The sequence below is a fragment of the Dermatophagoides pteronyssinus genome, unplaced genomic scaffold, assembly GCF_027571235.1.
Source record: "Dermatophagoides pteronyssinus isolate colony J.1.1.1.1 unplaced genomic scaffold, Derpt_VIB-CSIC_2022.12 sq0017, whole genome shotgun sequence".
NCBI lineage: Eukaryota > Metazoa > Arthropoda > Arachnida > Sarcoptiformes > Pyroglyphidae > Dermatophagoides > Dermatophagoides pteronyssinus.
The window spans coordinates 736,299-756,543 of record NW_027461541.1 but is presented as its reverse complement, the minus strand read 5'-3'; the positions used below and the strand labels follow the sequence as shown (position 1 = coordinate 756,543).

General features: G+C 28.9%; 4 protein-coding genes across 8 annotated transcripts; 2 read left to right on the top strand and 2 right to left on the bottom strand.

Moving 5' to 3' along the window:
- The first annotated feature begins 17 nt into the window (after window positions 1-17).
- Window positions 18-9,202, top strand: LOC113796686 (uncharacterized). Of its 3 annotated transcripts, none has more exons than XM_075822434.1 (5): window positions 18-267; window positions 1,789-2,934; window positions 2,999-6,706; window positions 6,765-7,706; window positions 7,765-9,202. In XM_075822434.1, exons 2-5 carry the CDS (start codon window positions 1,853-1,855, stop codon window positions 9,086-9,088), a joined length of 7,056 nt encoding a protein of 2,351 aa, XP_075678549.1. In that variant the 5' UTR covers window positions 18-267; window positions 1,789-1,852; the 3' UTR covers window positions 9,089-9,202. The 3 variants fall into 3 exon arrangements, with proteins under 3 accessions (XP_075678549.1, XP_075678547.1, XP_075678548.1); XM_075822432.1 differs by having other exon boundaries at window positions 18-1,174; XM_075822433.1 differs by lacking the exon at window positions 18-267 and adding an exon at window positions 1,405-1,646.
- On the bottom strand, window positions 9,089-10,612 carry LOC113796675 (uncharacterized). Of its 3 annotated transcripts, none has more exons than XM_075822450.1 (3): window positions 10,015-10,612; window positions 9,699-9,932; window positions 9,089-9,602 (listed from the first exon to the last, which is right to left on the bottom strand). In XM_075822450.1, the coding sequence occupies exons 1-3, from the start codon at window positions 10,331-10,333 to the stop codon at window positions 9,199-9,201; spliced, it is 957 nt and encodes a 318-aa protein (XP_075678565.1). In that variant the 5' UTR covers window positions 10,334-10,612; the 3' UTR covers window positions 9,089-9,198. The 3 variants fall into 3 exon arrangements, with proteins under 3 accessions (XP_075678565.1, XP_075678566.1, XP_075678564.1); XM_075822451.1 differs by having other exon boundaries at window positions 9,720-9,932; XM_075822449.1 differs by having other exon boundaries at window positions 9,089-9,932.
- Window positions 10,613-11,181: 569 nt separating this feature from the next.
- Window positions 11,182-14,429, top strand: LOC113796664 (uncharacterized). The gene is made up of 2 exons (XM_075822442.1): window positions 11,182-12,201; window positions 12,290-14,429. The coding sequence occupies exons 1-2, from the start codon at window positions 11,631-11,633 to the stop codon at window positions 14,365-14,367; spliced, it is 2,649 nt and encodes an 882-aa protein (XP_075678557.1). The 5' UTR covers window positions 11,182-11,630; the 3' UTR covers window positions 14,368-14,429.
- On the bottom strand, window positions 14,401-19,986 carry LOC113796612 (membrane-associated guanylate kinase, WW and PDZ domain-containing protein 1-like). The gene is made up of 5 exons (XM_075822435.1): window positions 17,676-19,986; window positions 17,136-17,613; window positions 15,848-17,069; window positions 15,217-15,775; window positions 14,401-15,141 (listed from the first exon to the last, which is right to left on the bottom strand). The coding sequence occupies exons 1-5, from the start codon at window positions 19,174-19,176 to the stop codon at window positions 14,513-14,515; spliced, it is 4,389 nt and encodes a 1,462-aa protein (XP_075678550.1). The 5' UTR covers window positions 19,177-19,986; the 3' UTR covers window positions 14,401-14,512.
- Window positions 19,987-20,245: the final 259 nt, after the last annotated feature.

Genomic DNA, 20,245 nt, shown 5'->3' with positions numbered 1-20,245 from the left:
TTTTTTTTATATAACACACATAATTGGGTGTGTGTTTGTTTTGCGTAAATATTTGTTCCAAGAAAAATCGAAAATTGAAATTATGTGATGCACGTGGCATCACTCTCTCCAAGTATACTGCAGTGCACACTAAACACGCACATACTTTTTCAGCACGTGTCACATTCTTGAATCCAGTAAGAAGTTTTTTCGGTAAATTTTGTTTTGCAAAACTTCATTGATTGAATCATTGCCACCATCAATCGATCGATCGATATCGATATCAAGGTAAGCCATGTTTACAAATAGAAAATGATGATAATGATGATGGTGTTTGGCTTCAAAATCACCACCACCACCACCATCACACTTGTATACCACCAATCTTTTTTTTTTTGAATGATCTTCAAGATCGTTGTCGTTGTGGTTGTTTAGCTGTATACCGTGGCTAACAACAACAACAACGTCGACGACGTCGTCGTCGACAACGATACTTTTTTTTTGATCGTCAAGTGAGAGAGAAAGAGAACGAAAATTATGAAATGTTACCATTCAATTTTTCCAAATGAAAATCAACAAGAGAAAACATACATAGATCCACACTGAAGACACCTTTCGCTCTCTCTCTTCGTTTATTCCTCAAAAATTTTTACTCGCCAACAAAAATATATGGCTGCTTCTGCTTGCTTCTTCTGCTGTTTGGATGGTTGGATATAGTTTGTATGTTTGTGTGTTTGTGAAAGTTGTTTCTTCGTTGAACTTCGAAAGAAGAAAAAAAAATTCTTAAAGGAAAACAAGTGAAATGTAAAATGAGCCACATAATTTTTTCTCAATTTCTTCATTCGTAAATATATTGAATAATCTTTTTTTTTCGTAAATCTTTTCCACAACGAACTGTGTCCATCGATCGATGTTTGTTTGTTGATGATAATTGTGATAGTAGTGGTGGTGGTAGTTTGTTGTTGATTGAATTGAATTTGAAATTTGTTGAATGAATGTTGACGTCGTCATCGATATCGATATTCCGAAAGTTTTTGATTTTTGATATTTTTTTTCCTGATTAAAAATCAATCAATCGATTGGAATTCAGCTTCAATTCAATATCGATTCAATAAAAAGTTTTTAAAAGTTTTGTTTCGTTTCTTATCTCTGTATCCACCATCATCATCTTATCTTAGTATTGAAGGAAACAAAAGTAAGTACCTTTACGGTGTTTTTTCTTTGCTTATCTTTGTAAAAAATTATCAATCATCGACAGCAACAGCAAGCATTTATTTACCTTAAACAATATTACTGATTATTGTTTACCTTAGTTACATTTACTTCAGTTAGTTACATTTACCTGACTTACTTACCTTACTTACTCGATGATTTTATTGTAAAATCTTTTTTGTTTTGTTTACGTTTTCTTTCCCTGTTTGTGTTTGATTTCAATCAATCAATCAATCATAAGAAATCGATTGATTATCATCAAAGTGATTTTTGCTGGTTAATTCAATCCGTATGTCTTGTATTCACCGAGAAACAAAAAGATTTTTTTTCCAAATAAAGAAAAAAAAAGATCAAAAAATCGATTCTATTTTTGAATAATAAATTTTTTCAGTTTTTCTTCACTTGACTTTTGAATTTTATTCTAATTTTTTTGGCAAAAGTTATCATCGTGTATGGTAGGTGTGTGTAGTGGTGGTGGTTGAGGATTAAGACAAACTCATTGAGGATGCCAAAAAAAAAGAAAACTTTGTTGTTGTTGATTCAATCACATAATAATGATGTTTTTCTTGATCTTTTTCTCATGTTTCTTCTTTTTAGATTTCTTTTTCAAAATGTCTATTTTTTCCGTTCAATTTTGATTAAATAACTAATAATAATTTTGATGGAAATGTCTGCAACATCATCTGGATCATCATCTGAATCTGGTTCTGGTTCTGGATCATCGGTAGATTCATCTGGATCAAGATCATCATCAAATAGTTCGATTGAAAATTTAATGTCACAACAACAACAACAACAGAAACAGAAGCAGAATGATGATGTAAATAATCAACAAGTTGATCAACAAAATCCAAATGAAATTGATCAAAACAATGGTAATGATAATGATGAGGAAACTATTGCAAATGTAAATTCATCATCACAGTCATCATCATCGACAACAATGATGGAGAATAATTCAAGTGAATCCAACAATAATGTTGATGATGTGGATGATGAAAATATATCATCCGATAAACCATCAATGATGGCGACTATTCCAACAACAACAACAACATCGATGAATATTATTCCATCATCATCATCATCATCATCAAATAATATTGATTATCAATTATATCAACAACAACCACCGCAACAACAATCGATAAATCATTCCAAAAATTTAATTTTATCATCATCATCATCGCCATCAACAACAACATCGACAACAACAATTTCATCGCAAGATAAACCAAATTCAATGTCAATGTCTTCATCAAATCATCAACCTAATCCTCCATCAATCATAACATCATCATCATCATTATTTAATCAACATTTAAATCATAATATTGATAATCAGAATCAGAATCATCAGAATTTTTATCTCGATAATAATTTTGATTATAATAATGGTGTTATAAATCATCAACCACCAGAATCAAATTCATATCATCAACAAAATCGAAGTAATAATTCAGCGAATGCCGCATCAGCCGCTACTGTTATCGCTATTCAGCAACAGCATACAAAACCATCGATTCAATCGCAATCACAATCATCATTATTGAATCGTTTATCAATGGTTACGTCACCGATATCATTACCAACAACATCGACAACAACACAATCATTTTTATCATCAAATTCATATGGAAATCTATATCGATCAGTTAAATCGAATAATACAAATAATGCAAATCAAACAAATTCATCATCGTATGTTGCACCACGTAATGAATATGAATCATTGATTAAAAGGTAATTTTGTTTTTAAAGTTTTTTGAATTGAAAAAAATTTCATTTTTCATCTTTGAACATATAGATATGCTGAATTGGATAGTTTTCATGTTGAAGTGGTAACAAAATTATCAATGACCGAAGCTGAAAATCGTCAACATCGTAAACGTAATAATGAATTAATACAACAATTAAATCAATCGATAAATACACGTGAAACAATCCAAGATGAATTAATAATGTTAACAACAAAATATGAAAAATCACAACGTGAAATACAAGAACTTGAAGATCAATTAATAAAGGTAAAAAAACAACGTGATGAAGCTAATAAAGAATGTCATAATGCTATGAATGGTCGTAATAAAGCTAATCGTGAACGACAACAAATGTATGAAGAACGTAATATTGCTATACGTGAATATAATCTAATAATGTCGGAACGTGATTCCGTACATAAAGAAATTGAAAAATTACAAGAAGATTTATTTGAAATACAAAAACGTAATGATAAAATTGATAAAGAATATAAAATTACATTAGAAGAAATGGAATTATTACGTCGTGAATTAGCATCAGCATTATTAGATCGTGATCGTACATTAAAAACATTATCCGAATTACGTGAAAAATATGGTGAAAATATAACAACAACAACAACAAATCACCATCATCATCATCATCATTCACAATCATCATTACAACAACAACAGCAACATGATTTTATAATTGATACCATTAATAATAATAATAATAATTTAAGTAGCAGTAGTAATAGTAGTTTGATTGGTAATTTTGTTGTTAATCAAATGATGACAACTTCTTTGGTTAATAATAATAATCAACAACATCAATCACCACCAACAATGTCAACGATTAAAAATTTATCATTATTAAATAATAACAATAAAATTTTAGCTACAACAACCTCTTCAAGTACATCATCTGTATCAACATTTGGAACAACAACAACCAACAACAACAATAATAATCATTATTCAAATCATTATTCACATCTGATTCATTCAACACCAAAAACATCAATGATGATAATCAATAATAATAATGATGATATCAATAATAATAATTCATCGAATAATTCATTAGCTACAACATCATTATTACCATTATCAATGGCTAATAATAATAATAATAATAATCATAATCTAGTCAATAATAATAATAATAATAATGAAAATGAATATTTACGTGAACAAATCAAACAATTACAATTAGAATTACAACATGTTATACAGGAAATTGATTTATATAAATCACGTCGTGATTGTGCTGAAAATGAACGTGATAAAATTATATTAGAACGTGAAAGTGTACGGGCACTTTGTGATAAATTAAGAAGAGAACGTGATCGTAAAATAAGTGATTTAGCTGATGCATTAAGAGAATTATATGAAAGTAGAAGACAAAAAAATGAAACAACAAAAGAATTAGAATTATTAAAAGAAAAATTTGATTTAGCAATGAAAGCAAATAAATTAAATCATGATAAACAACAACAACAACAACAACAATCAGCAACAACAACAACATCTTCATCAACAACAACAACAACAAATAAACCAAGTATTACCTGTACTAGTCAAGATTCGGCTATTGATGTTGATGATGTTCAAGCTGTTGTTGTATCCGCTACTAATAATAATAATAATCATCGACAACAACAACAACAATCTTTAAATCATAATAATAATCGCCCGCGTATTCAACAACAACAACAATCAATTAATAAATATTCATTACAAACAGTAACATTACCTATTTTATTAAATAATAATCAACAACAACAACAACAAAAATCAATCGATAATAATAACAAATTAAATGATCAAACAATAGCAATAAGACGTTTATTTGGTTTTGCCGGTGATTTAGTTTGGATTGTAAATCATACAAGTTTACCAATCGGTGATAATATTTTAAATGTAAATGATCGTATTGTATCTATAAATGGTACATCATTAAATAAAATATTATCAAATTATTTATTAAAATTTCTATTAAAATCAATTGATTCAAATATCGATACGAATACTGTTAATGTACAATTATATCGTTGTCAATCGACGATTGTTTCACCACCACCACCACCATCAACAACAACAACAACAACATTATCACCTGTTACACTGTTACCAACGAATAATCATCATCATTTGATTACTGATCAACAACAAATGAATAATCGTTTAATCGATACGGATAATAAATATCATTATCAAACATTATTGAATGGTTTGAATACGAAACAACATTTAATGAATTCAATGATGGATGAATCAGAAATTGATGATGATGATGATGATGATGATGATGAACCACGTACAACAGTTGATGAAGATAATGATGCTGATGAAGATGAACCAAATAGTGATCAAGAAAATGATGAATGTGAATTAAAAACATTGGCTAGATTAGATCAAATGTTGGAAAAATATCAGATTGATGATTCATCATCATCATCATATTATGGTATGATTGGTGCGAATGTCAATAACAACAACAACAAATTATATCAACAACAACAACAACAATCATCGATTATTGATCCATCAATAATGATGTTTATGGAAAATGAAACATCACCATATGGTTATATGAAACATAATAATAATAATGCTACGATGGCATCAACAACAACAACAACATCGCAACAACAACAACAATCGGGATCATCATCATCATCGTCGACAACAACAACAAATAATAATGGTGGTGCTGGTGTTGGAATAATACGACGTTCCAGTCGATCGAATAATAATAGTAAAAGATCTAATAATAATAAACAACAAAAAATATCGACAACAACAACAACATTTACAGGTGCAGCTAAAGAATTGACCGCTGCGATACAAAATCAATTTCGTACAGGTAAAAAAAATAATAATTCTTGTTCATCGGGTGATACATGGCCACGTTATCGTCCGCATCAATTTTTATCATCAATGTTACCATCATTTTATAAAAATCATTGTCTAAATGAATTACAACAAAAAAATTCATCAACAACTAAACAACAACAACAACAAACGCAAACAACAACAACAACAGAAATGTTAAACAAACGTACACCATTAGCTAATATGGATAATAATATTAATCATAGTAATTATGCAGCAACAACAACAATTAATCGTCGAAAACATCAAAGAAAATCATTGGGTATATTTTTTGATTTATTTCCAACTACAGCCGATTTAATGATGAAATCTAAATCGCAACAACAAAAATCAATTGATTTATCCAATAATAATAATCCTGTATCAACAGCAACATCGTCTGCGGTTAATCAATCGCAATCACAAAAACAACAATCCGTTATAATAAATGCTGCATCACAATTATCAGCTGTAACTTTGCGACAATCATCCGCATCCGCATCACGTCATCGTGAACATTCACAATCAATGATTAATTATGAAAATCCATATAGCCTTAATCAACAACAACAACAACAACGTGGAACAATTATTTTGCCACCGCCGCTACCATTATCACCACCTTCAGTATCAACAACAATTAATCCGATAAAAAACCAATTAACAAATCGATCTTCATTGATAAATTATGGTCAACATAATCGATCCATACCTGTATCACAACAACAACAACAACAGCAACATGTTATGTTTCAACAATCGCAACAACAACAACAACAACTACAGCAGCAGCAGCAACATTATATTTATTTAGAACCAAAAATAACATCACCATCATCATCATTATCATCAACATCATCATCATCAACATTACAAAGAAGTTTAACATATAATAGGTAAGAGTAAAAAACACATCTTGCGAACATCTTTGCTAATTCTTTAATTACTTTGTAGTTTAAAAAATACAAATAATGGACGTTTAGGTTATCTATTTGATCCAATTAATAATAATAATAATAACGATACAAATAATTATTATTATCATAATAATAATAATAATAATCCACATCTGCATCAACATCAACATAATCATCTGCATCATCATCATCATCATTCAACATCATCATCATCATCATCAACAACAACAGCATCTAATTATTTAAAATTACAACAACAACAACAACAACAACAACGTATACCATGTTATTCATCAACAATTTATGGTAAAACAATTGATACATTAAATAATAAAGATTTAATTAATAAACAACAACAACAACAACAAACAATTGATTTATATGGATCTCATTATTCGGGTAATCAACCAACACAAACAACATCATCATCATCAACATTAGTTGATTATTCGGTTGTATCGGCACAATCACAGGATAAAAATCTTTTAAGACATTATTATGAAATGCGTCAACAACAACAACAACAACAACAACAACATTTAAATCATATTCATCATCAACAACAACAACAACAACAACAAACGATTACAAATCAAAATCGAAATACACAATATTCAACCATGTTGACTAATAATACAGGATATCCTATTAGTAATAATCATCATCATCAACATCGTATTAATCCTGTAACAACAACAACAACAACTGCTGCTGCTGCTGCTGTCAATACAAAATTAACAACAGAAAATATTTATTCAACGGTTATTGGTTCAATAAATAATAATTATTATAATAATCTTCAATCAGCATTAAATAATTTAGGTAGTAATAGTGTCGGTGGTGTTGGTAATAATAATGGTAATCAACATTCTTCAAATAATATGGCTATTATGGCATCAATATCAGCCGCATCAAAACCATCATCATCATCATCATGTTCATCATCAAATAATAATCGTTCCTATAATAAAGATCAAAGGTAAGTTTTGAATTTTGATTTAAAAAAAATTCTGATTTTTGTTTCGATTTTTCTAAAGCTCAAATTTTGCTCATCCAATTTATGATACGATTTTATCATCAAGAGCAAGTGTTTCAAGTACGCATAGTTCATCGGGTTCCACTGCTTTTGCAGCGGCAGCAGCAGCCGCTACCACCGGTCATCATCAATATTCATTATCGGAAAATATTTATGGATCCAATATCGCTAATAAAACGTCAATGATTATGTCACAGTCACATCAACAACAACAACAATATTATGATGATCAATCAACAATTTTACGATCACAACGATTACGTATACCATCATCATCATCATCGACAACATCAATAACAGCAAATCAAAATCAAAAATCAACAACACCGACAACAACAACAATATTACCACCGATAACATTTAATGGATCATCATCATCATCAATATTGGGACAACAAACACAGATTATTAATTCAAATTCAAATCATAATCATCATCATTCACTTGGTTTAATTGGTGATCGTAATTCATATGTATCAAATAATGGCGGATCACAAATCGAAGTAAAATGGATAAAATGTTCAAATGATGGTTCACCTGGTTCAACAATTTCTGATCCAAGTAAAGCACAATCAGATGATTATCGTTTAATTACAATTGATCGTAGTTCAGCAACATTAGGTATACGTATATTACGTACATTTAATGATCAAAAAGGTGTTTTTGTTGAAGCAGTTACTGAAGGTAGTTTAGCTGCACAAGCTGGTATTCGTATTGGTGATCAAATTATTGATATTTGTGGTTTAAATATGCGTACAGCTGATTTTGAAAATGCAGCTAAAGTTTTAAATCAATGTCGTGATCCAATAACAATGTTGGTGCAAAAAAATTTAGAAAAATTTCGTGAAATACAAAATAAACAATTTCAAACTATATCTACATCATCAACAACAACAACAACATTACCATTATCATCATCAACATCATTATTATCATCATCATCATCATCATCAGCAGCAACAACATCAGCAACAACAACAACAGCAACAACAACATTTAATCTAATAAATCCAAATGATCATCAAAATCATCAACAACAACAATTATCATTAAAAAGACGTTCTTGTTTTGAACAACCAGAATTGATTGCAGCAATTTCTGCTTCTGTTGATCATCATCATCCAAATCATCCAAATCTTAATAATAATTCAACCCGTTTACGTGCACCAATTATTGGACGTAATCAAACTACTGATTTAATTGAAAATAATAATATTGTCGTTATTATTGATGACGATGATGATGATGATTGCGATGATGACGATGACGACGACGACGATTGCGATGATGATGATGATGTTAATAATCGCAATGAATTTAGTTGATTTTTTTTATTGATAAAAATCCATTGTTTTACTTATTCTTGCCATATTTAATTTTTATTTAAAAAAAATTAATTTTTTAAAAATTTAAATTAAACTTTTTTTTTCGCTAATTAACTTGCAAAACTTTCAATTGTAGCCATTGCCGGTTTACGTCTTCGTTGTTGTCCAAATGTTGAATGATGATGATTATGATTATGATTTTTATAACGATTTTTATAAATTTTATGTCGTCTTCGTTTTGTCGTTATTGATTTATTATTCTGATTATTATTATTATGTTTACGTTTACGATATGAATTTGTTGTTTGTCGTTGTTTATAACGTTGATTATTATTTGATTTATTTCGATTACGATTTTTTAAACGATTTCGTTGATAATGATGGTTGCGATAACGATTATTCTTATTGTTATTTAAGGTTGTTGTTGGTGAAAAATTCTGCTTTTGAAAACGACGTCTTAATTGTCCATTTGATTCACTATTTTCTGGTAACATTGGTTGTTCATCTGGTGGACCTATTGGATAATAATTACCATCAGGTATTAATGATGATGGTGTCATTTCACCACCTGGTGGTAATGGTGGTTCTTGTGGTGGTTGTTCTTGTTCACCTTCATTATTATTTGCATCACCTTCGTTTGGTGTTTCTGGTTCTTCTCCACCTGGATCTGGTTCAGGCTCAGGCTCAGGCTCAGGTTCAGGTTCGGGCTCGGGCTCTGGTTCCGGTTCAGGCTCGGGCTCGGGCTCAGGCTCCGGTTCAGGCTCGGGCTCAGGCTCAGGCTCAGGCTCTGGTTCTGGCTCGGGCTCGGGCTCAGGTGGAAACATAGTCGTAACGACCGGTTGAACTATTTGAATTATGCAATAACAAAATCGATTATATAACAACCAAAAACAAACCAAAACTAAACTAAAACTAAAAAAACAAACCAAAATCCGGTGGTATTAATAATACAATAATTTGTCTTTTAAAGAAAAAATTATCTTTATACATTGGAAAATCTGATTTATATGGATTTTTATTATCTGATGCTGTAATAAAAATTGTTGATTCATTTTGATTATGAATATTTTGATTATTATTATGAATATTTAAACGACGTTTTAATAATTTTTCACCAGTTACAATCGTTATTATTGTTATTATTAATGATATTAATCGTATCAATTGTAATGACGATGATGTAAATGATAATGGTGACGCTTGTTGTTGTTGATTACCGAATTCACATTTTGGATAAAAATTCATGATTTTTTTCTATTTTTTTGGCAAAAAAAATGAAGGAAAAAGAAATGAAATAACGTTTTCGACTGCATATTTATACGAAAAATTCTTTCCATTCATTCATTCACCATGTCAACTTTTTTCTTTCCCTTGTTTTGTTTATTCATCTGGTCCTAATTATTAGCAATTTTGAAATTTTGAATTTTGAAATTTTTTGAAATTTTTGAAATTTGAATAATGATTATTCGGTTGATGATTTTCATTGATTGGATTCAAAATTATTTGGTTTATTAATTGGTTTTGTTTTTTTGAAATAAAATTGATACAAAAAACAGAAACTTTGTCTATGAATATAGCATCACATTACACATAATCAACAAAACAAACATAGACCAATTCATTGATGAAATGACAAACAAACAAATTTTGTTTGTTTGTCATTTCATTCGTTTTTTTTCGCTAATTAATTTCAATTTCAATTTCAATTTTGTCTTTCCAATCAGGTCAAAAAAAAATTTTTTCAACAAATTTTTTTGGCTAAAAAAGAAACTTTTTTTTCTGGGTTCATTTTTTCTCTAAAAAAAAATTTCCAAGAAATTTTCTTTTCTTCCGGAAACTTTTTTCGTTTTTGTTACAGATAATAAAAGAAAGCGAAGAACAGGGCTACCACCACACCCTCCCCAAAAAGACTAAAATTTCCTTTTTTTCTTTTTTTGAATGGGATTTTGAAAATGAACTTCAAAAACTTGAACTGAACACACTTAGATTTTATAGCGCGGCCATTGTCACGCAAGTTATTTTCCTTTGCCTTGCCTTGCCTCGCTTGCTTTCAATACAATCGTCCCTAAAAAAAAATAAGAAATTTCTCGTTAATAACGAATGGCGATTCAAGTTTTTCAAAAGTTTTTCGTTCATTGAAATAAAAAACAGACATATGCTCTGTGTGTGCAAACATTCTTAAGCAACAAAAAAAGAAAAAGAAAAAAACCAGCCATATGCATAGTGGTTGTTTGAAATGAATTGGTTGGCTTTGATTGTGGACCCCAAAAAAAAACACGACCTGATCATGCATGCATGCATACAGGATCGTTTTTTCTTTTTTTTTTTCTTTTTGGCTGCGAATGGTCAATACTCGCGTAACAAGGGCGCAGCGCTTTGGTATATTATTTGTGTGTTAGTTAGTTAATGTTAGTTTCTTTGTGTTTGTGTGAACATTTCTGAATGTTTTTCTTTGTTCAATTTTATTCAATGAAATTTGAAAAAAAGAAAAGGAAATGTCCATAGCCATCACCAAAGAGTATAGCCAAAAAAATATTCGATAATGTCATCATCATCATCTTGTCGTCATCGTCATCATCATTATTATCATCATTATCATTCGCATCAAAATGGTTCAAATACATTACCATCAAATACAACATTAGATTCATTTAGTCATAATAATAATAATAATATCAATAATAATAATAATGGATCATGTTGTCGATCATCATTATGGTCAACAAATCATCATCATCATCATCATCGATCATCAATAAATAATCATCATCAACATACAATCATCAATACCTGTACCTGTAGTGGTTCAACAAATCCAAATGATAATGATAAAATGAATTCAAATAGTACAAATAGTTTTTGTTGTTGTTGTTGGTGGTGGCCATCAACAACAACAAATAATCGTCTATTTATTTGGCTATCAACAATTATAAATAATCATTTAAATTTAATAACATTATTATTAATATTTATATTAATTTGGTCATCAATATTATCATCAATAATATTAATACATTCATATCGTGAACGTGAACAATCAACAAATATGATTGATTTATTTTATTTAAATAAAAATTATGAACAATTAGCATTTTTTATTGGTAATGAAATGTGTAAGTTTTAAATTTAAAATGATTTTATAATTACTTAATTAATTGTAACTTGTAATTTGTAATTTATTCATTTCTTTTTCTCCAAAAGTATCTACACTAAAATCATCTAATTTAACAACAACAACAAACAATAATCAACTACTACAACAACAAAATCAAACCGAAATAGCCATACAAAAAATGATACAATCATTAAAACAAAAAGGTTATGATAGTATTGATAAAATTGAATCAATGTTGAATGAAAAATTGAAATTTTTACGTTCGAAATGTTATCATCAACTACGTTTAAATCAAAGCGAACCGAATCAAGATTCAAATCGATCATCATCAACGATTGAAATGATGATCGATTGTATACGAACATATGAAAAATTTTTCAATAATTTAGATATGATTCTATTATTTTATCCAAATATTAATTATAATTATAATCAACATCAAAATAATCAAAATCAAACAGATTTTATAATTAATCAACAACAACAACAAACAATAACGGATCGTTTTACATCAAAATTATCAACAACAGATTTTTCATTACGTAATATGCCATATAAATTATTTATACATGGTATTATAAATCGTTTTATATCGCTTGGTTATGGTCAATTAATTATAACTATAATGAATAATAATTATAATTATAATTATAATCAACTTGAACAACAACAACAACAAAATCAATCAATAAATATATCAGATTATTTTTATTATTATTATACAAGTAAACAACAAATAGAATCAGCATTTATTTGGAATCAACGTTTTTATCAAAAATTTTTAGAATTAGAACAATCAGAATATCAAACAGAATTATTAATAAATCGTTTTAATCATTGGTTTTCATCTATACAACAACAATATTTACAAATAAGTCAATTAATGATACGAATGTTTCAACAAGAAACATTAGATCGTATAAATAGTTATTTGAAGAAAAAAAATGCCGAAAGTATTGAACGTTTAATGTTAATTAATGGTACAAATCGTACAAAATTTATACAAGATCAAGATGCTAATAATCAAATTACAATACAAATGGATAGTGATTTTATTGAAACATTTGGTTTACAACGTATACAATATTTAATCAATATGGCTAAACAACAACAACAACAATCAATAAATAATGAACAAAAAAATTCAATTGATAAACAATATGAACAATTACAAAAAGATCAAATAAGATTTCTGATACGTTTACAAGATTTTTTAAATATATCAATGAATACACATTTAATACAAACATTAATACAAGAACAAACAAATTTTATTTATTATTGTATTATTGTTTTAATATTAATTATATCTGTAATTTCGGGTCTTTTACTTTATATTTGTAATTGTATTTCTTCACCGAAAAATCATCATAATCGTTGTTGTTGTTGCTCGAATCATTCTCAAACAAAATCAATATTTAATAATAATAATCGTCGTTGGTTATTTGGTCGACGAAGATTATTCTGGAATCTATCAACATCAACAACAACATTTAAAACATATTTTTCATCAACAGCAAACAATCATCAACAACAACAACAACAAAATAGAATTGCCACCAATAATCACTGTTGCTGCTGTTGTTGTTGCAATCACTCAGGTATTATTGGTGGTTCACCATCGTTGAAGCATTGTCATCATCATACAATCAACAGCAACAACAACCAAAACCAAAATTCAAACAATCAAAACATTATTTATCCATGTTCAAATTCACAAAATGCATTTCGTATATCATCATCATCGAAACGTACATTTGCCGGTGCTGTTATTAATCATTTTTGTGCTACACCAATTTCATCATCATCATCAACAACAACAACAACGACATCCTCATCATCGAATCAAATTCAATCAACAAAAACATCGCTTTTAACATATAATAATAATAATCGTAGTACAAATACAAAACAAAGTACAAGTAATCCAGAAACATTATCAACTATAGTTAAAAATCAATGTGAATGTTGTCTTCATAATCATGATAATGATAATAATGAGCATAATGATCATCAACAACAACAACAACAACCGGAATTATCGATAGTATCGATAAATGAAATCGATTCTGAACAACAGAATAAACCGGAAAATGAGAATGATAAAACAATTGAGAAGGAGACCACGACGAAAAATGATAATAATGATAACAATGACCAATAACTCTTTTTTTTGTAAATAATTTTTTTTTTGAAATTTAATTAAAAATATAAAACTTTTTATTATTTTTTGGTTTACGAAAAAATTTTTTGTTTTTGTTTGTTTGTACATTTTTTATGGATACTTTTTTTTGTTTTATGTTTTAATGCTAATAACTAATCATATTGGATGGATATTTAGTTGATGGAAATTGTATAGGTATAGATGATGATGATGATGAGTTTGCGATTGCTGTTGTTGCAGCTACGGTAGCTGCTGTTGATGATGATGATGATTGAGATGGTACTGGTTGCATCATGATTGGACTTCCTGCGCTTTGAGGTGGTGGTGGTGGAGGTTGTTGTTGTGGTGATGATATTCTGTTTGCAATTATTTGTGATGATGATGATGATGATGACGGTAATGGTAATGATATTGATGATAATTGTTGCTGAGGTGGTGGTGGAGGTGGTGGTGACATTAATGATGTTGAAAAAAATTCACCACCAACATAATTATGACGCATACGTAATCTAACCGATGGTTGACTTTGACTAATCAATTGAACAGCTTCTTGATGTGTCATACCAATTGTTGATCGTTCATTAATTTCTAATATTTCATCACCAATTTGTAATAATGAACTAGCCGGTCCATTTGTTGCAATTGCCAAAATAAATAATGGCATACCATTAAATTCAGCACCACCACGTATAGAAAATCCATAACCATTTGAACCACGTATTAATTCACAACTATAACAATCGGCCGGTACAATTCGTAATAATAATGTATCATCTGTTTGATGGATTTAAAAAAAATAATGATTTGTAATTAGGGAAAAAATCAATCAATCAATCAACTCGAACATACTTGATTCTTTAATTTTATTAACAATTTCTGGATGTGACATATTTGTTACATCAATACCATTGACAGCAATAATACGATCACGTATATGTAAACGTTGACAACGATGTGCAGGTGAACCTTCAATAATTCTACCAATTAATGCACAATTACCACATGATATAATAACAAAACCAAAACCTTCATAATCTTGTCTAAATAATTGTACATCATATGCATTTAAATAACGTTTACGTCTAACAAGTATTGTTACTTGTGAACCAGTTTGTGCCATTAATTGTACAACATCTTGATGACTTGAACCAACAACATATTGTCCATTAATAGCAATTAATTCATCACCTGCTTTTAATGTACCATCTTTATGTGCAGAACCACCAATTACAATTGAACCAATAGCAACATTACTACCATCTTCAGCACCACCAATAATACGAAAACCAAAACCAGTATCAGTACGATTTAATATAATCTGATGATATTCATAATCAATATCAATCTGTCCGAATAAAGTACCAGATGATCGATCATTTGTTGATAATAATGGTGCTGATTGACTTGGCTATTGTAAATCAAATTGAAGAAAAAAATTACCTTAAAAAAAACATTTTTTTTACTAAAACAAATACTTTACCTTTAATGATGAATTCATCATTATTGTTGGAAAATTACTATAATTATCCATTTGTTGTTGTTGTTGTTGTTGTAGTTGTTTGATTGGCTGTTGATTACTATAAAGATGATTATTATTATCAACAGAAGCAGCCGAATTAGCCATCATCATCATTTGATTATAATCATCTAAATTTTCATTATATTGATCACAATATTGTTGATAATCATTATCATTATTAATATTATTATTATTATTTTGTTGTTGAGTATTTGTAATTTGTATTGTTGATTCATTATTATTATTATTAATATTATTCCATGTAGGTAATGTATTATAATGTTGTTGTTGTTGTTGTTGATAAAATAATTCTTCATTTGGTGTTTTACAATTACGTAATGATGATCCAATATCAATATCGTTATTATTATTATTATTATTAGCTGTCATCATTGGCATTGTCATTGATTGATTATTATTCGGTGTTTTTGAACGAAATCTTTTTTTACGTTTAACCATAAATTCAGTTGATTCATTTACTGGACATTGTTTTAATAATTCAACAACATCTAAATGTTGTAATTGTTGTAAATCCATACCATTAATACTAATTAAAATATCACCTTGCCGTAATGAACAACAACGTTCAATATCAAGTATTTTTTTTACTTTTTGTCCATTATGACCTTCACTTATTGTAAAACCAAAACCTTGAAAACCTTTTATAATTTTTAAATTAATAATATCATAATCTTCATCATTAATACCGGATGGTAATTGATAACCACGTGCAAATGTTAAACGTATACGATCACCAACATTAAATGTTTGAAATAATTGTGCAATATCTGAATGTTGATAACCAGAAACAGAAATACCAGCAACCGATACAAGTACATCACCTGATTGTATAACACCAGATGCTGATGCAGAACCACCTTGTATTAATGATTTAACAACAATTAAACCTTTATCAATTTCAATTAATGTAAAACCAAAACCATTAATTCCTTTAACTAATTCAATTTCATATGGTCGTTCATATTGTGTACGTTTATTAATATGATCAATATAATAAACACCATAATGTGAATCTGAAATACGTTCCCAACCATATGGTAATGATGCTGCATCAATTGCAACTAAATTTGAACGATTTCTTTTACGTTTTGCCATTGCTGACATTGTTGTCCATGATGATGAATCATCATTTTTCAGATTAATTATATCATTTTTTCTTTCACTGCAACAAAAAAAAATTATTAGTTTTTTTTGTAAAAATTTTTTCAAGCAAAAAAAAAAATCTTACTTTGTTAAATGATTTTCTTGATTATAATTTGTTGTTGATGATGGTAATGCAGTACCATAATAATAATTACAATAAACACCTGATTCTAATAATAAACCGGAACGTTCCATTTGTATAAATTGTTCTTTTGTTACAAAACGATAATCAACACCATCAATTTCATTATCACGTTTTGGTCGTGTTGTTATCGGTATTGTACGTGAATAAATATTATCACGTATTAATTCTTGTAATTTATGATCTAATGAACCACGTACAAAACGCCTAGATAAATATTCACGTAATTCTAATGGAAATCCATGTTGTTGACCAGTTAATATTTTAAATGTATGTTTTGTTGAACGAGATAATATTTGTTCAATATCTATTGATGTTAAACCAGCAACTTGTTCACCATCAATTTCAATTATAATATCACCTGTTTCAGTAAAATAAGGCATTTGACCATAATCCGAACCACCCGATATTAGATAATCACCTTTAATCAAAACATTAAGGTCAATGATTCAAACAGCAAAACAAAATAACAAACAAACTTACCATTCGATAATGATTCATAAATAGCTATATTTTGTGACCAATGTGGTAATTTAGTGTTATTATTTAAACTACCATATTGATGATGATCAATATTATTTTCATCATCGTCATTTTGATTATCATTTTGATCATCATCATTATTATCGATTGATTCATTGATTGTTGTTGGTCTATCGATTGATGATAAATTTTCATTATTATCAACAATCATTACCACTTGTTGCTGATAATGATGACCATTGTTTGATGATTTTAATGATGATTTTTTTGGATTTACAATCGATGATGTAGATGAAGAATGATGGTGATGTGATTGTGATGTATCAATAATATCATCACCTACATTCGAATCATTACCATTATTATTATGATGATTATTTTCATTGTTTATTGTTTTAGCCATTGTTTTATCATTAGGATTCAAAATAAATGATGAAATTTTTTGAGGTAATAAAATCGTTGTTGTTGATGATGATGAGGTATTATCATTAATTAATAATGAATTTTCATTATTATTATTATTATTATTATGAGAATTTGATTGTTTTATTAATGTTGATGGTGATGATGATGATGATGATGATAATTTCATTGATGTTACATTATTCAACCGATAGGTGTTGGTTGTTGTTTTAGTGGTCAAAGTTGATGATTTGGCTATCGTATCTGCTGTTGTTGTTGTTGTTGTTGTAGTTGCATTTGATGATGATGATAATGATGATGAGTCGACCATATCAACATCAATAGCATCAACAACAACAGGTAAATTTTTTTCATTATCTAGTTTGCTATTGCTGTTCTGATTAAAGCAACCAGTATTCAGATCAGCATCTTGTTTTTTCATCATAATCATTGATGATGATGGTGATGCTAGCACGATACCTGATTCAATTTTATTAGAAGAAGAATCTTCTTCTAGTTGTTGATGCTGAAGCGGCAGCATTTGTTGTTGTTGTTGTTGTTTTTGCTCATTCAATTTTATTTGTTGCTGCTTTGTTATGGAAGAAGAAGAAGATGATGATGATGATGATGATGGTTGCTTAGTAGTATTTGTTTGACTTATTGAAACAACCATATTACCTGTCTGATGGTCGTTGTTGTTGTGGTGGTGGTCGTGGTCGTTACCACTAGATGAATTTTTTTCATCGTCAACATCACCGACAACAAACGTCTTTTCATCATCAACATTCGATTCTGTTGGAAATTCTGTATCGCCAACAACGATGATATTATTTTGTCGTTTTAAATTCTTATTTTTCGGTTGTTGTTGTTGTTGTTTGGGTTGCGTTGAATTTAATTCAAAATTCATTTCATTCGTTTCATTTTCATATGAAAATAAACTTGATGATGATGATGACGATGATGATTCTTTTTCTTTTGATAAAATCATTTCTAAATCATTGGATTTTTTTATCTGTTTTAGCGATGCTAATGATGAATCCGATGATGATGATGAATCAGATTGAAAAGAATCTTGATGTTCATGTTGATTATCAGCCATTTCTTTGGTTCGAAAGAAAAAAAAATGCTTCGAAAATCCGACAGACAGACGAGAAAACACACCAAACAAACAAAACACTCGAAGAGGGGGTAGAGGCAAAGACAATTTTCTTCTTTTGGACTTTCTATACGACCCTATTTGGTGACACACATGTTGAATTTGTCGTTTATCGCTTTTATTGCTGGTTGTTTACACAACGGTCGTTTGCAAAAAAAATTAACCCCAAGAAAATATTCACATGTCGCACACACACAGAAACATTCAACATTCACATTGAATTTGAATTTGGACAAACTCGCTCTTTCTCTCTTCTCTCAAATCAAACAAACAAGGAAAAAATCACACACACACACCCAGGATCCAAGTTTGATGGGAACAGCCAAAATGTTTATGTGAAAAATCAAAAAAACTAAACTAAAGATTTAAAGTTGGATTGGCTGGCTGGCACTTCTTGAATCAATCAATAATGATGATGATGATCGAAATCTGAATAGGATTTATCTTTGTGTTTTTGTTGTTATTGCCATGATGATATCAAAGGATGTTTTTTCACATTTCAAAGAGTTACGGAAATGAAATCTGATATTCACGGGGAAAAAAAAGAAGAAAAATTGTTTTGTTTGGTCAATAATATCGATTTGATCGATCGATTGAATTTGTTTTGAATAATAATAATGGATGGATGGATGAAGGATGTTGATATTTTTGATTATGGATGGATGTTTGGGATTTTTTTTTGATTTTTTTGAAAATCAAAAATCGATTTGAACTGCAAAACAATTTTCGATTTTCAATAGACGAAAACAAACAGACAAATAAAAACAGAAACGAAATTGAAAAAATACAATAAACATTTCCCGAATTGAATAAATTTTTAATGATGCATTTTCTTTTTCTTCAAAAATGTTAATGTTGATGAGTAACTTATGTCTGTGTGTGTGTGTGTGTTTTTTGAAGATGATGATGATGATAAACACACAAACACACACATCGAACAAACAAATAAAAAGAATTGATGCCAAGAATTTTGATTTAAGAATCAAAGAATTACTGTTAGTTTTCCCTCTCT

What these genes read in the sequence shown, in the direction of transcription:
- LOC113796686 (XM_075822434.1), top strand. Translation starts at nt 1,853, where the DNA reads ATGGAAATGTCTGCAACATCATCTGGATCATCATCTGAATCTGGTTCT. An exon ending in TATGAATCATTGATTAAAAG is followed by an intron (nt 2,935 to 2,998) that starts GTAATTTTGTTT and finishes TTGAACATATAG; the next exon opens with ATATGCTGAATTGGATAGTT. An exon ending in AGAAGTTTAACATATAATAG is followed by an intron (nt 6,707 to 6,764) that starts GTAAGAGTAAAA and finishes ATTACTTTGTAG; the next exon opens with TTTAAAAAATACAAATAATG.
- LOC113796675 (XM_075822449.1), bottom strand. Translation starts at nt 10,333, where the DNA reads ATGAATTTTTATCCAAAATGTGAATTCGGTAATCAACAACAACAAGCG. An exon ending in ATTAATACCACCGGATTTTG is followed by an intron (nt 9,933 to 10,014) that starts GTTTGTTTTTTT and finishes TAATTCAAATAG; the next exon opens with TTCAACCGGTCGTTACGACT.
- LOC113796664 (XM_075822442.1), top strand. Translation starts at nt 11,631, where the DNA reads ATGTCATCATCATCATCTTGTCGTCATCGTCATCATCATTATTATCAT. An exon ending in TTTTATTGGTAATGAAATGT is followed by an intron (nt 12,202 to 12,289) that starts GTAAGTTTTAAA and finishes TTTCTCCAAAAG; the next exon opens with TATCTACACTAAAATCATCT.
- LOC113796612 (XM_075822435.1), bottom strand. Translation starts at nt 19,176, where the DNA reads ATGGCTGATAATCAACATGAACATCAAGATTCTTTTCAATCTGATTCA. An exon ending in TTATGAATCATTATCGAATG is followed by an intron (nt 17,614 to 17,675) that starts GTAAGTTTGTTT and finishes TTTTGATTAAAG; the next exon opens with GTGATTATCTAATATCGGGT. An exon ending in TGATGAATTCATCATTAAAG is followed by an intron (nt 15,776 to 15,847) that starts GTAAAGTATTTG and finishes GATTTACAATAG; the next exon opens with CCAAGTCAATCAGCACCATT.